General features: G+C 32.9%; 2 protein-coding genes across 11 annotated transcripts in view; both read left to right on the forward strand.

Annotated features, from left to right (window-relative positions):
• The window catches only part of LOC147833832 (uncharacterized), an 863,518-nt gene that overhangs the window by 801,221 nt on the left and 45,940 nt on the right, over positions 1-16,357 (forward strand). The gene's annotated exons all lie outside the window — the stretch shown is intronic.
• gnpda2 (glucosamine-6-phosphate deaminase 2) lies at positions 658-16,191 on the forward strand. 9 transcript variants are annotated; one of them, XR_015507088.1, is made up of 8 exons: positions 658-851; positions 997-1,159; positions 1,784-1,885; positions 3,257-3,439; positions 5,717-5,901; positions 9,518-9,692; positions 12,226-13,215; positions 13,349-16,191. XR_015507088.1 is itself a non-coding variant. In XM_087281209.1 (7 exons), exons 2-7 carry the CDS (start codon positions 1,036-1,038, stop codon positions 12,288-12,290), a joined length of 834 nt encoding a protein of 277 aa, XP_087137335.1. In that variant the 5' UTR covers positions 658-851; positions 997-1,035; the 3' UTR covers positions 12,291-16,191. The 9 variants fall into 9 exon arrangements, 2 of the variants coding, with proteins under 2 accessions (XP_087137335.1, XP_087137334.1); XR_015507086.1 differs by having other exon boundaries at positions 12,226-12,787; positions 13,053-16,191; XR_015507087.1 differs by having other exon boundaries at positions 12,226-12,747; positions 13,017-16,191.

Raw genomic sequence — 16,357 nt, forward strand, 5'->3', positions numbered from 1 at the left:
CTGGAAGAAAACTGAACAACTGCAAATACACAGACAGACAACATATGGTAGACAGACGGATAGATAGATAGATAGATAGATAGATAGATAGATAGATAGATAGATAGATAGATAGATAGATAGATAGATAGATAGATAGATAGATAGATAGATAGATAGATAGATGGATGGATGGATGGATGGATGGATGGATGGATGGATGGATGGATGGATGGATGGATGGATGGATGGACAGAGAGAGAGTCAGAAAAATAGACAGATAGACAGACAGACAGACAGACAGACAGACAGACAGACAGACAGATAGATAGATAGATAGATAGATAGATAGATAGATAGATAGATAGATAGATAGATAGATAGATAGATAGATAGATAGATAGATATAGTAATGCAGTATGACGTATGTCAAATAATCAGTACCATGTTATTTATTGAGCAACACACACTACACCATTAAGACTAGTGTGTCTTAATGTACACATTTTCACTGTTATATATATGCTACATTGCAGAATTTCATTCATACAGCAGCACACTGCTCATTTCATATCACTGAAAAGCCTTGTCGGTCCTCCATACATGGGCAGATGTTACAACCCGGAAGTCTGTCGTCAGCGCACATGACCGGAACCCGATCACATGACCAGTGTTTTCAAAGAAAACTTGCACCCATTCACCCAACCCGCTCGTGGCTGAGATCCTGCGTTTTATTACAGTAAGTGAACGATTTTATTACTCATTATACATGCAGAATCACTGCTCGACGTCTTCGAGTGTTTATGAACGCGGCAGGCTGTAAATAATGCAGTTCCGTTTCATGTTATTTGATGTCAGCTCATAAACAAACAGTGAGATGATTGTATGTGATTATGTGCTGTAACGTTACGTGTTATTTGAGCATATTTATTAAAGTAAATGTGCATTTTCTGCTCCTTTCTGGATTTGGCATGGTCAGAGTTGTTCAATAAAGTATTGGCATGTCTTTATTTTTAGTCTTCAGGCTGCACGGTGTCCTGCTATCAGTGAAAAGTCATGAGACTTGTGATTCTGGATGACTATGATCTGGCCAGCGAATGGGCTGCAAAGTACATCCGCAACCGGATCATCCAGTTCAAACCCAGTGCTGACCGCTACTTCACTTTAGGACTTCCAACAGGTAAATTGAACGTGTAAAGTCAGCATTTTACCCTGCTTTGTTAGGAAAGTGAACACGAAAGCTAAATTTACTTTACAAATACACCTTATTTTGCTTTTTAAGGCATCCCAAATAAAAAAAACCTACTTTTTTTTCTAGTATTTACTATAATAATTTCAAATATTTACTATGATCATTTAAAGTAAACATTAGAATGTTTTTGAACAATGTTAGATTACAGTACTTGAATTAATCTGTTGTGGAAATTCTATTATACAATAGTTTTCTACAACTACTTTATATATATTACAGTACACCACAGTTTACTGTAGTAAAAACTAAAGTATACGACAGGATTTATTATGGTTTATCAGTTCACTTTAGTTAATACTACAGTATTCCTTATCATTCATTGAAAAAAAAGAGTTGTAAATACTTTACACAGTATACTACACTTTACTATGGTTTAAAAGTACTATAGTATTTTTTTCGTGTGGTATTGCTTCATGCGGTAATATTTCCTTAAAATTCACAATCCTTTTCATTCCTGATGTATAAAATTAGCTACTATTGCATGCTGAAATGACTTAAATTTGGTTACTTCTTAAGGATTCTGAATATTATATTACATGTGATTGTTTTCAGGTAGCACACCTCTTGGCTGCTATAGGAAACTGATTGAGTATCACAAAAGCGGAGACCTGTCCTTTAAATATGTGAAGACCTTTAACATGGACGAGTATGTGGGTGAGTGTGAATCAGTCTGAAGCTTCTCATGGGAAGTGCTGAGGGAAGTATAGAGTCTCTGTGATTCTGACACGCATAAAACCATGCTGAAAAACATTTACACTCCTGAGCTTTGTAGTCTAACTCTAAAAACATGTAATAATAATAATAATACATTTTTTTTGACAGTTTTATGATGTTAAAAATATGTCTCCCTCCAAAACCTGATTATCGTTAAGGTAATTACTCAATTCAACACAGTTATAAAGTTGTTCTCATGAGATCTCTTTGCTTTAATTTAGTGTTTTTACTTAAGTTCAATTACTTGATGAAAACTGCAATTACTGAACCCAATAATGTTTATTGAATATATTATTATGAGACAAAAAACTATTCAATTTTAGATTAAAGTTCAAAAAGTGACGCAAAAATGAACAGAAAAATATCAGCTGTATGGATAATTTTTTGTTTGCAGGTTGCTGAACGATAAAATAAAATAATATAAAATATTAAATAAAATATGAAATATAAAATAACATAAAAATTCATAAAGTAAAATAAAAAAAAATCTCATAAAAAACCTAAAACTAAAATAAACTATAAATAAATTAATGAATGTAAAAAATCTGATTTAAAATAAAACATAAAATAAACTATAAAATATAAGAAAATATATAGAACATAAAACATATCAACTAAACTGTAAAATATAAAATAAAAACATTTTAAATAAAATATTAAATATAGAATATTAAAAAAATCAAATGAACTGAAAAATATAAAAAAAAAATTTTAAATAAAAAAATATATAAAGTATAAACCATATCAAATAAACTGTAAAATATAAAATAAAACATTTAAAATAAAATAAAAAATATCGAATACAAAAAAATTAAATAAAAACATTTAAAATAGAAGAAAATATAGAATATAAGAAATATCAAATAAACTGAAAAATATAAAATAATTTTTTTAATAAAATAAAAAATATAAAAAATATCAAATTAACTAATTCAAATAAAATAAAAAATAAAATAAACTATACATTCAAATGAGAAAACATTTTTAAAATAAAATCAGATTAGACCATTAGCATCTCACAAAAAAAGAATAATTTACTTTTAGTCTTTGAACACGATGTAACTACAGAACAGACAAGCTTTAAATAGGAAAATTATAGAAACCTCTTTTATTTATTTTTAGAGAGAGATGCTAATGGTCTAATCCGATTCAATGGTGCTAAAAGTGTCCCACCGGACTTGCAGATCAGCTGAATGGTTTAAAAAATGGTAAAACTCAACAGTTTAACTCTAGCCTATTTCCAAAAAAAAGAGTGTTTTTTTTTTTTTACTTGTGACAATTAATTCTTGCTTATTTTGCTCTTTTCTTTAGGTCTGCCCAGAGATCATCCAGAGAGCTATCACTCCTACATGTGGAATAACTTCTTCAAGCACATCGACATTGAACCCCAAAACACTCATATACTGGACGGCAACGCCAGCAACCTGCAGACCGAGTGCGAGTCCTTCGAGCAGAAGATCAGTGCTGCTGGAGGCATCGAGCTCTTTGTGGGAGGTAGGTTCAATAAATTTGACCCCAAATTTTGGTTTATCAGACAACAGAATAATCAAGAGACGTTTGTAACAGTGCGTGGTGATGCATATCTTCATTTGTACACACAACACTGTCTTTCTAAGCAGTTTCGCTGGTGCAATAACACCTTTTGTCAATAAGAGAGATTCCAAAAGCTTTAATGGGGATTGAATACTCAACTCCAAACTCAAAGGTCGGTTTTTTTGTCTGCATAGTCGAGTCTTAAACTGTTAGCAAAGATTGATTATATCTTTATCAGTGAGTCTGGTCCAATTCAGCAATATTATTTTAAAGGGGACCTATTATGCAAATTTTATTTTATAAGGAGTTTTAATTAAGCACAGTTGTGTGGCAACAGAATATAACCAGCTTCAAATGGTGAAAATTGATTAATTGTATTTTTATAATCACACTTGATATAAACAGTCTGCAGAAACACTTTGATTGACATTCCTCTTTTGTACGTGTCATCAGAGAGGGAAAGCCCCACCCACTAGGGACGATCTTGTACTCACTGGCATAGGGTGTTCATCTTCTCTTTGAATCTGCCACTATGCTGACACACAGACATTTGTAGCTCCGCCCTCTTTTAAAAAGAGCACAGTCTCATTCGAATTTAAAGCGACGCAATTAGAATCAAAGTCTAAAAGGGTCAGTTTTAAGAGAGTTGTAAAACATCATTTGTGTGGTATTTTGAGCTGAGACTTCACTTACGCACTCTTGGGACGTCAGAGACTTATTTTACATCTTGTAAACTGGGGCATAATGGGACCCTTTTTAATGAGTTGTCATTTGTTTATTTTAATTTAAGTATGTTTTTTTAAATGTGCTTTTTGAAATTGTTAAAGTTATTTATGTTGCATGTTATATTAGTTAAAGGATGAATTGTTAGCCCTCATGTAAAACTTACATTTTCAAATATTTTCCAAGCGATGTTTGTCAGATCAAGGACATTTGTCTTGCATTACTCTTTTATATATATATATATATATATATATATATATATATATATATATATATATATATATATATATATATATATATATATATATATTGAAATATAAAATATTATTATATGTATATACTTTTTTTTTAAGGTCAATATTGTTAGCACCTTAAGTAACTTGCCTGATCATAAATAACATAGCGAATTTAGCTTTAAGCTGAAAATTTTGCAAAACCGGTTAAATATTATGTACATTCTTCATGGCAAAGACAATAAGTGAGTTATTAAAAATATTATGTTAAAAACGTTGAAAAAGTTGTTTCTCTTCACTGAACAGCACTTCAAAATAATTAATTACTTAATAACTTGTAATATTTTTGCCTTTAACTGTATGTTTTGCATGTAATATTTTATTTATCACAATTTTATTCCAATTAATTATGCATTTTTAATAATTTTAGGTTCGCTTAATAATTAAACACTGATTCAAATGAAAAGGCTATAGGCTAAATAATAGAAAATAACTTTTACAGTTCTATAAGTTTTAAATGTAATGTAAATTATTTTTCATTTTACTACAAAAATATATTCCTTGACATAATGTATATAATGCATTCTGCAACCCGAATTTTTATTACTGTTCTAAAAAATATATAAAATACACACACACACACACACACACACACACACACACACACACACACACACACACACACACACACACACACACACACACACAAATATACAGTTGGGGTGGCATAGAGGGTTAGTGGTCAACACTTGCACCTCACAGAAAGAAGGTTGGGCCAGTTGGCATTTCTGTGTGGAGTTTGCATGCTCTCTTCGTGTTGGCATGGGTTTCCTCTGGGTGCTCCGGTTTCCTCCACAGTCCAAACACATGCACTATAAGTGAATTGGATGAACTAAATTGACCGTAGGGTTTGTGTGTGTGTGTGTGTGTGTGTGTGTGTGTGTGTGTGTGTGTGTGTGTGTGTGTGTGTGTGTGTGTGTGTGTGTGTGTGTGTGTGTGTGTGTGTGTGTGTGTGTGTATATTTTACAGTACTGGGTTGCAGCAGGAAGAGCATGTTTATAAAACATATGCAGGAATAGTTGGTGGTTCATTTCGCTGTGGCGACCACTGATAAATGAGGAACTAAGCCTAAGGAAAATGAACGAATAAATACATTTAATTAATTTTTCATTTGTTCTGTGATTTGCATTTCTTGCTTTGCTGCCCAAGTACTATTATATTTAGAATCATCACACATTTGTTTCTGTTCCTCATCAATATAAATCACAATTTTTTTTTTTAGGCATTGGTCCAGATGGGCACATCGCCTTTAATGAGCCTGGCTCCAGTCTCGTGTCCAGGACCCGAGTGAAGACGCTGGCCAAGGACACTATAGTAGCCAATGCACGCTTCTTTGGAAACGATCTTTCCAAAGTGCCCACCATGACTCTAACAGTTGGAGTAGGAACAGTGATGGATGCCAGAGAGGTAAATAAAAGTATTGCTGATCATCTTTAGTTCAGGTATTAAGGAACGAAAACGTTTATTTACTTTATTTATATAACATTTAATTTATAGCTAGTTTCTTTTTTATTTTTCAAATACGCTCCAGTTTTGGTTCTTGCAACACATTTAAAAAAAGTAAAGCATTTACCACTTTGTAATGTTGCTAAACCTTTTCACAACACTTAAAAGATGTTTAGGGACTGAAGACACTAAGTGATGAAGTGTTTCAGCTGTAGTTTTGTCCCATTCTTTCTTAAAACAAGTCTTAAGGTGGGCAAATGTACAGGGTCTTTGTTGTTGCTTCTTTTGTGCTTTAAAATGCACCACACATTCTCTATTGGAGACATGTCAGGACTGCAGGCAGGCCAGTCAAGTACCTGTATCCTCTACCTCTACAGCCAGGATTTTGTATTGTGTGCAGAATGTAGTTTTGCATTATATTGTTGAAATACACATGGGCTTCCCTGGAAAAGAAGGCAGCATATTGTGCTCCAAAATCTCTACCTGTATTCAGCAGTAAGAGTGCCATCACAGAAGTGCAAGTAACCTTTGCCAAGGGTCACTGACACAACCCCATGGAATGACATACCCTGGCTTTTGGATTTGTTGCTGGTAACTTTTCCTCTTTGGTCTGAAGCACACAGCATCCACTTCTCCCAAAAAATACCTGAAATACTGATTCATCTGACCACAGTACATGTTTCCACTGTGTGATGGGCCACCCCAGACCCCTTCCGAGCCCAGAGATGTCAACGGCACTTCTGGACACTGTTAACATAGGGCTTCTTTTTACCACAGTACGGTTTTATTCACTATTGTTTTCTCTCTTTGTCTACATTGTTATCCCTGAAGTTGTCTTAATTAGAAATTCCTAAATAAAATAAATAAATAAATAAAATATATTTTTGTTGCATAACTTGTGTAGCATATAAACCCTAAAATACACATATATTAGTTTCTGATAAACTGGTTTTCATATCAGCTGTTTAAAAGTAGAGTTTAGATTTTTAGATAAATAATAAATAAATAATTGAATATTTATTATTCATTCATTCATCTTCTTTTCGGCTTAGTATCTTTATTACACCGGGTTCGCCACAGCGGAATGAACCGCCAACTTATCCAGCACATGATTTATGCAGCGGATGCCCTTCCAGCCGCAACCCATTGGATAAATTTGAGATGAAAGATGTCACTTTCAAGTAAATGACATTATTACAAATTACAGTATTTCAAGGGTCCTTATAAGGGTCTTGATATCAACATTTTCCCCTACAATACTACAATACTACATTGTAAAATACTATAACAAACAACATCTCATACAGTATGATGCGGTAGTATGTAAACATTTAATGTACCACAGTTTTAAAGTGCTGGAAAAGTTTGAAAATACACCAGAAAAGTACCTAAAAATGCTTAAATTTGACTTTGGATAACGTTTAAGGACCCTGAAAGTAACACTTCAAGTTATATTTTGAGTGAATTAAATATGGAATAGGTGGCATGGTGGCTCAGTGGTTAGCACTGTCATCTCACAGCAAGAAGGATGCTGGTTCGAGCCCCGGCTGGGCATCCGCCACGTAAAACATATGCTGGATAAGTTGGCAGTTCATTCTACTGTGGCGACCCCTGATAAATAAGGGACTAAAGCTGAAAGAAAATTAATGAATAAATGTGGAATTTATTTGTAGTTTACGTTTTCTTTTTTTCCATATAAATGTTGCTGAAGCTGGAGTTTGACAGGAAGGTGGACTGGAATGGACTTGTCTTGCACTTGAGTTTCAATGGTGTCCATTGTGAAACGAGTCTCTTCCATTCTGTCCTAGTCAGACGCGCTTTTGTTTTGGAACTTTTTGTCATCTGCAACTCATGAACATAATAATCTGTTAAACAGTAACAAATGATTGCTTTGTCAAAGCATTATCACCACTAAACAGAACATGAGGCTCAGTGAGAGAATGATTGTGCTGGAAAATAGGGACGAGTACATAAACATACCTGAATACTTTAACCAACAGGATAACAGACATCACCTGATTATCACCATCAACATCATCTACATCATCATCATCATCATCATCATCATCATCATATTATTATTATTATTATTATTATTATTATTATTATTATTCCCAGCAGGGAGCATCTCTCAAATTTTATCAATAGTAAATATATATTTTTTTAAAGATTTTAATTCTAAATGTGTATTTCAAATGGGCTAAATGTAACTACTATAGTGATTCTATACTAGTGTTTTTGAATAATACTAAAGTTGAATTAATATATGGATAATAATTACAATTCCATCTATTTAAATATATGTAAAAATATTAAAATATTTGATTATGGCTTCTTTATTTATTTATTTTTACACTTTTTTTATGCATACGAGTCAAATTTCATGTCATGTATAATATTTTGTAGGCCTAAATAACATGAAACATGAAATGTATTGTGTGTCTCTCTCTCTCTCTCACACACACACACACACACACACACACACACACACACACACACACACACACACACACACACACACACACACACACACACACACACACACACACACACACACACACATATATATGTGTGTGTGTGTGTGTGTGAGAGAGAGAGAGAGAGAGAGAGAGAGAGAGAGAGAGAGAGAGACACACACACACAATACATTTCAATCTTTTACATAGATGTGACTATATTGCACTTCCATATGGGAACAACTATAGTATAATAAACAAATTACCCAATACTGTTTTCTACAACTACTACTATACATTACACTACACCACGGTTTAGTAAATATTTAAGTATGCTATTTATCACTAATATTACACTATGCTGTAGTGTTGTAAATACTAATATACACTTCACTATAGTATGGTTCAAACATCATGTACTAATTAAATTACTATAGTATTTTTTTTTTCATATGGGAAGAAATCATTTTTCCCAGTTTTTTTACTTGACGTTACGAACGTTACACCAACGTGGCATCCTTATGCTTGTTAGCTTTTGTTTACTAGGTTACCAATACTACTGTCAGCTGCTTTTACAATCTGATGGTAACGCAACTATTTAGAATTATGCTTGCTTTGTTTACTTTTGGTTGCTAGGTTACCAATACTACAGTTAGCTGCTCTTACATCTTGACAGAAACGCAACTAATTTGAATCATGCTTGCCTTGTTTGCCTTTGGTTGCTAGGTAACCAATACTATAGTCAGCTGCTTTTAATCCGATGGAAATTTAAACTAGTTTTAATTGTGCTTGCCTTGTTTACTTTTGGTTGCTAGGTAACCAATACTACAGTCATCTGCTTTTATAATCTGATGGAAATACATCTAATTTGAATTGTGCTTGCCTTGTTTTTTTTGTTTGCTTGGTAACCAATACTACAGTCAGCGGCTCTTACAACTAGATGGAACTCGTTTGAATTAGGGATTTTCTTTTTCTTTTTTTTGCAAACTTTGTAAAGATGTGCTTCATGTGCTTTCATTAATGACTGTAATGTTAAGCTAGTCTTGGACCACATGTGAAAGCCATCATATTTAAATAGATTATGTTAACACCTTACTAAACTTTTTGCGCTTCATTTTCAGGTGATGATTCTGATCACAGGGGCTCACAAGGCCTTTGCCCTGTATAAAGCCATCGAGGAGGGGGTGAACCACATGTGGACGGTCTCTGCCTTCCAGCAGCATCCACGGACCATTTTTATTTGCGATGAAGATGCAACGCTGGAGCTCAGGGTCAAAACAGTGAAGTATTTTAAAGGTATGTAACCGAGGACTTGCCTGCCCAAGGGGCAAATCTTTGACTTGAGTAGATGGAAAGTTGCCCTTCTCTAAAAGCAGATTGCTTGAAGAGTAAAGCACCAGCAAACAGTCCTTTTATTAAAACACACGGTCAGAGGTAAACCAGTAACATGTTAAACTTAAAATGTACAATTCTACAGGAATTTAATTAGTGAGACGTTGACCGTTTTGATGCTGGGTAAATCCCAGAGGAGGTTTTTGTTCTTGTTTACATGCAGTGAATGAATGAATATATTGGACTTTTTGTGTGGGAACAACTATAGTAATAAAAATAAATTACCCAATACTGCTCTATTTTCTTCAACTATAAATGTTACAGTACACCAGTTTACTGTAGTAAAACTTAAGCATACTACATTATTTATTGCATTATTATTTTTAGGCTTGACAAACAAACTCTGATGTAGATAACGTTACACCCATGTGGCTCCATTATGCTTGTTTACTGTTGGTTGCTAGGTTACCAATACTACAGTCAGCTGCTCTTACAACTTGATGAAAATGCAACTAATTTGAATTAGCAATTTTTATTTTAATTTATTTATTTTTTGCAAACTTTAGGAAGATTTGCTTTATATTACGTTTTGTGACTGTAAAGTTAAGGTGTACTTTTGGGCCATATGTGAAACCCACCATCTTTAAATTGATCATTTTAACACATTGCTTATAGGGATGCTGATAATAACCGATTCACTGTTAACCGAAGGGTGTGTTTTTAACTGATTAAAGGTATCAGTTAAACAATAAAAAATTATTATTATAATTTTTTTTGATAACCGAAGGAAAAAAATAACCAATTTTATTTTTTAATAACCGATTCATAGTTAAACGTATGGTGTGTTTTTAACCGATTAACGGTATCAGTTAAACAATAAAAAAAATTATTATTTATTTTTTTAATAACCAATTAAAAAAAATAACCAATTAAATTTTTTAATAACCAATTCACGGTTAACTGTATGGGGTGTTTTTTTTAAACCGATTAACGGTATCAGTTAAACGAGTAAAAAATATTATTATTTATTCATTTTTTTAAAATAGCCGATAAAAAAAATAACCGATAAAATTTTTTAATAACCAATTCACAGTTAACCGAAGAGTGCGTTTTTAATCGAATACGGTATCAGTTAAACAATTTTTTAAAAATTATTATTATTTTTAAGACAGATTCACCGTTAATTGAAGGGTGTGTTTTTAACCAATTAACGGTATCAGTTAAATGATTAAAAATATTATTATTATTATTATTTTAATAACAGGTAAAAAAAAAATTTCCGTTTAAAATTTTTAAAAATGTTACATTTAATTTTTTTAATTTTAAAAACGTAAAAAATTTTACCGTTTAAAATTGTTTTTTTAGAACTGATTCACTGTTAACCGAAGGGTGCGATTTTAACAGATTAATTGTATCAGTTAAATGACAAATAATATTGTTATTATTATTATAAAAAAATAACCGATTAAAAAAAATAACCGAAACATTATTAAGCATGTCTGGGGTAAGATGGAGAAGGCATTGAACACTTTCTTTGCCATTTTAGATGATAAGTGATTTGAGTCATTGCAGAGATGTATGGATGCAGTCCTCCAAGCTCATGATTGAGTCAGACACAATATTCATACTGTCTCCACTGCAGACTTTATATTCTATACTGGACATTATGAGTGTTAAGTGACAAGACCTTTGTCTAAGCTAAGTCAAATCTTACTGTCCTAATTAAATAAATAAAAATCAAGGCATGATCATATTTTGTTTTGGTCAAATAAGCGTAATCTAGAGGCCTTTGCCTTTCATATAAGCCATTTCTGATACCAAATGATCTACTATTATTTGCTGTTCCTAAAACTTGGATAGTGACAAGACTTTTGTAGGTAGTGTATGACACTAAAGAATAAAGTATGTAGAAAAGATTGTAATTATAAAAGGGGAGGGGCTACACTATGTCCCGCCCCTCTCTTCATCTTTCAGTTGAGATTACGTCAAACATCAAATAAAATTCACACTTCTTGGGACTTTTAAAATGTAATTTTCACAATATTTATGTGTATTTATCTGTATTTTTTTATCAGATACGAATAGGCTTGGTTAGCTTATTTTAAAAATAATAAAAACTTCTAAACCTGGTGTCAACATTTTTCCAACAATATCACCAGCAAACACTCTTCCACCATCTCTGACCTCTTTAAACAATACACTCAATCTAGTCTCTTTCCTCCAACTCAGCAGCTGTTTGTTTGCTTTTCGTTTTTTTTTCGTCTTCCTCATGGTTTTATTTCAGTTTTAGTGTTTGGCTGCTCTCAGGGTCAATATCTGTCTGAAGACGGCTGCAGATTCGAGATCTAAACCCCGTCTGGAATGTCCATCACAAGTGCTTTCCTCTGATACACACAATCTGTCGGCTCTTAAGGGCTTTGGTCTCTCCTGGGGGTTTAATATCTCTTTGGCTGGGCTGGATTTCCTAAACATACTGACGGATCTTCTTGTCCTACAGGCCTGATGCACGTCCACAATCAGCTAGTGGAACCGACGCTCAGCGTGAAGGACTACATGGATTAATAAATGGCTGAAATCGCAACAACATTGATGTGAATGAGTGATGACTGGCCTCGGGGACCACAGCAGTCTTAATGTGTTTATAAGTCTACACCAGCATAACAGGTAGACGTCGTGCCATATTCACCCACTCCAGTTGAAAGCCTTTGGGGTTCATTTGTAGGCCAGCGTATAAAGGGATCGTCAGATACACTCTTTCTTTCTTTACGTCTCCTGTTTTGGATGACGCTACAACAGTCCTTGAATCACTAATTAAAAAAAACTAATCTGTTACACTCCCTGTTTTCATTCTGAGAAAGTGCATCTGTCATTAAATCTGTACTGTAGTTTAAAGGAACAATCTACTTTTTTTTTGGAGGGAGAAATCCTTTATAAATCCAAGTCCATTACAGTTAAATAGTTGAGTTTTACCATTTTTAATCCATTCAGTCAATCTCTGAGTCTTGCAAAAGCAATTTTAGCTTAGCATAATGCATTGAATTGGATTAGACCATTAGCATGTTTTCATTTTACAAATTTATTAGAGTTAAATAGTAGAGTTTTACCATTTTTAATCCATTCAGCCAATCTCTGAGTCTTGCAAAAGCACTTTTAGCTTAGCATAATGCATTGAATTGGATTAGACTATTAGCATGTTTTCATTTTACAAATTTATTAGAGTTAAATAGTTGAGTTTTACCATATTTAATCCATTAAGCCGATCTCTGAGACTTGCAAAAGCACTTTTAGCTTAGCATAATGCATTGAATTGGATTAGACCATTAGCATCTTTATATTTTACAAGTTCATTAGAGTTAAATAGTTGAGTTTTACCATTTTTAATCCATTTAGCCAATCTCTTGAGTCTTGCAAAAGCAATTTTAGCTTAGCATAATGCATTGAATTGGATTGGACCATTAGCATGTTTTCATTTTACAAGTTTATTAGAGTTAAATAGTTTAGTTTTACCATTTTTAATCCATTAAGCCGCTCTCTGAGTCTGGCGGAAACACTTTTAGCTTAGCATAATGCATTGAATTGGATTGGACCATTAGCATGTTTTCATTTAACAAGTTCATTAGAGTTAAATAGTTGAGTTTTACCATTTTTAATCCATTCAGCTGATCTTTTGGTCTGGCGGAAGGACTTTTAGCTTAGCATAATGCATTGAATCGGATTAGACCATTACCATCTTTTCATTTTACAAGTCCATTACTGGCAAATACTTGAGTTTCACAATTGTTATCCATTCAGCTGATCTATTGGTCTTGCGGAAGCACTTTTAGCTTAGCAAAGCAAAATGCATTGAATCAGATTAGACCATTAGCATCTTTTCATATTTCAAGTCCATTACAGTTAAATAGTTAAGTTTTACCATTTTTAATCCATTCAGCTGATCTCTTGGTCTGGCGGAAGCACTTTTAGCTTGGCTTAGCATAATGTGGTAAATCGGATTAGACCATTAGCATCTTTTCATTTCACAACTCCTCCACAGTTAAAGAGTTGAGGTTTACAATTTTTGAGGGCATTTAGACAGTCTTTAGGTCTAGCGGGAGCACTTTTAGCTTAGCATAGATCATTGACTCGGATTAGACCATTAGCATCTTGCCAAAAAAATCTATTTTTCACTAAATGATGTGAACATTCCTAAATGTTCTTCCTATAGTCAAGTGTGTGTTTATGGATTCAGGCTTAACACTAAATAATATTCAAAAATGACCCGGATAGTCAATTATTTCCGGTTGAAATTTCAAGTGCAGTGGCCTACTTAATAGACCTACTTAAAGTAACACTTTCCTTTTTTGGAAATAGAATTATTTTACTATTAAGCTAGAGGTAAATGGTTTAGTTTCATGGGGTATGGCAGGAACACTTTTAGCTTAGCTTAGCATAAATCATGAAATCAAATTAGACCATTAGCATCTCGCTTAAAAAAATAAAAATAATAATGTCTTGATCATTTTTCTATTTAAAACTGGACTCTTCTCTTGACATATTATGTACTAAAACAGATGAAAAATGAAAAGTTGCTATTTTCTTTGCTAATAGGCTAGGAACTACACTCTTATTCTGGCATAATAATCAAGGGACTATGCTGACGTATCATAGTTGCATTTGAAAATAGTCCCTAACTTGGTAACAATGTTGCATCAAGCTTTAAATAGTAAAATCATTGACATGCTAATGGTCTAATCTGATTCAATGCATTATGCTAAACTAAGCTAAAAGTACTACAACCAGACTCAGAGATCGGCTGAATGGATTAAAAATGGTAAAAATCGACTATTTAACTGTTATGGACTTGTAAAATAAAAAGATGCTAATGGTCTAATTTGATTTAATGCATTATGCTAAGCTAAGGTAAAAATGCTACCGCCAGACCAAAAAAATCAGCTGAATGGTTTAAAAATGGTAAAACTCAATTATTTAACTGTAATGGACTTCTAAAATAAAAAAGATGCTAATGGTCTAATATGATTTAATGCATTATGCTAAGCTAAGCTAAAAGTGCTTCTGTCAAACCAAGAGATCATCTGATTGGATTAAAAATTGTAAAAATCAACTATTTAACTAATGGACTTGCAAAATGAAAAGATGCTAATGGTCTAATCCAATTCAATGTATTATGCTAAGCTAAGCTAAAAGTGCGTCTGTCAAACCAAGAGATTGGCTGAAAAGATTAAAAATGGTAAAAATCAACTATTTAACTGTAATGGACTTGTAAAATAAAAAGATGCTAATGGTCTAATCTGATTTAATGCATTATGCTAAGCTAAGCTAAAAGTGCTTCTGTCAAGCCAAGAGATCGGCTGAATAGATAAAAAATGGTAAAACTTAATTATTTAAATGTAATAGACTTGTAAAATAAAAAAGTGGAGTGTTCCTTTAAGCAGGAAATACCGAAGGTCAAAATTGCAAGCCAAACATCTGTTTTCACTGATGATGCTCGTTTTTTATTGCACAGGAATTTACTTTGAGGTTGTTTTGAATTGGTAGCACTGCAGTAAGGTTCTATTAAAGTTAATGTATTTAGTAAAATTAAATAAACAATGCATTTATTACAGTATTTACTCATTGTTTTAAACTTTAGTTAAAGAACATAAAGTCATTCATCGTTAGTTAACTCACAGCGCATTAACGAATGTTAACAAGCACATCTTTGGATTTCCATAATGTATTAATCAAACTATAGAAAACGAATGCAGCACAAATATTTTCATTTCGAGTTGATGTCAGTGAATACATTAACTGATGGAACATTATTGTAAAGTGTGCCCTTCATTTTTTTGGTAAACCTTTTGTTTAAGGATCTATCTCTGTTTAAATGAGACCTTACAGATTGATTAGACATCATATTTGATAAATACAAGCTGTGGTGGCTGATCTGTGATCAGATGTTCCGACTTTAAAATGTTTTAGTAGTATAGTGACATTTTATACAACTTCAAGCACATTTTGTTGCTTTTAATTGAATCCAGGTTACTTGCCGCATGCAAAACCAGTAAAAGAAAGCAGATGAAGCAGTGTTTGTCTTGTTTGCTTGCATTTAAATTGGTTTTAGCACATCTAATTAGAGAAGTGTTCGTTTTGCATTTAACCATTTTCCCTCATATGATGATGTGCTGTACTGTATTCTCTTTAGTTACTGTACTTTGTGATATACAAATGGTTACTCATAATGTATATATTTCATCTCACATTGTGGCTTTTCTTTCTGGTGTTTCTAAACCCTCCTGTTCTGTACTTCAATGAATGTTCATGAGGAGGAAAATACACATTTTTTTATGCATTTACATGTTTACTTCAAATAAACTCTTAAAGGAAATGTAAACCGACTGTTAAACTGGATTTACACTCCAAAATCCAAATCCTCCTCTTTCTGTATTTTTTAATTAAAGAATAAATAAAGGTTTGTTTTATCGTCGCCCAGTAATTCACTGTAGTTTGTATGAGCAAAATGAATCTTCCTATTATGGAGGTCAGTTCGTGCCAGCAACCAGCATTCTTCAAAATACCTTCCTTTGTGTTCTTTCCTAATATGGAAGAAAATTTGTGCCAGCAACCAACATTCTTCAAAGTATCTTCTTTTC

The sequence above is a fragment of the Danio rerio genome, chromosome 14 (genome assembly GCF_052040795.2).
Source record: "Danio rerio strain M-AB ecotype USA chromosome 14, GRCz13ab, whole genome shotgun sequence".
In the NCBI taxonomy this organism is placed as follows: domain Eukaryota; kingdom Metazoa; phylum Chordata; class Actinopteri; order Cypriniformes; family Danionidae; genus Danio; species Danio rerio.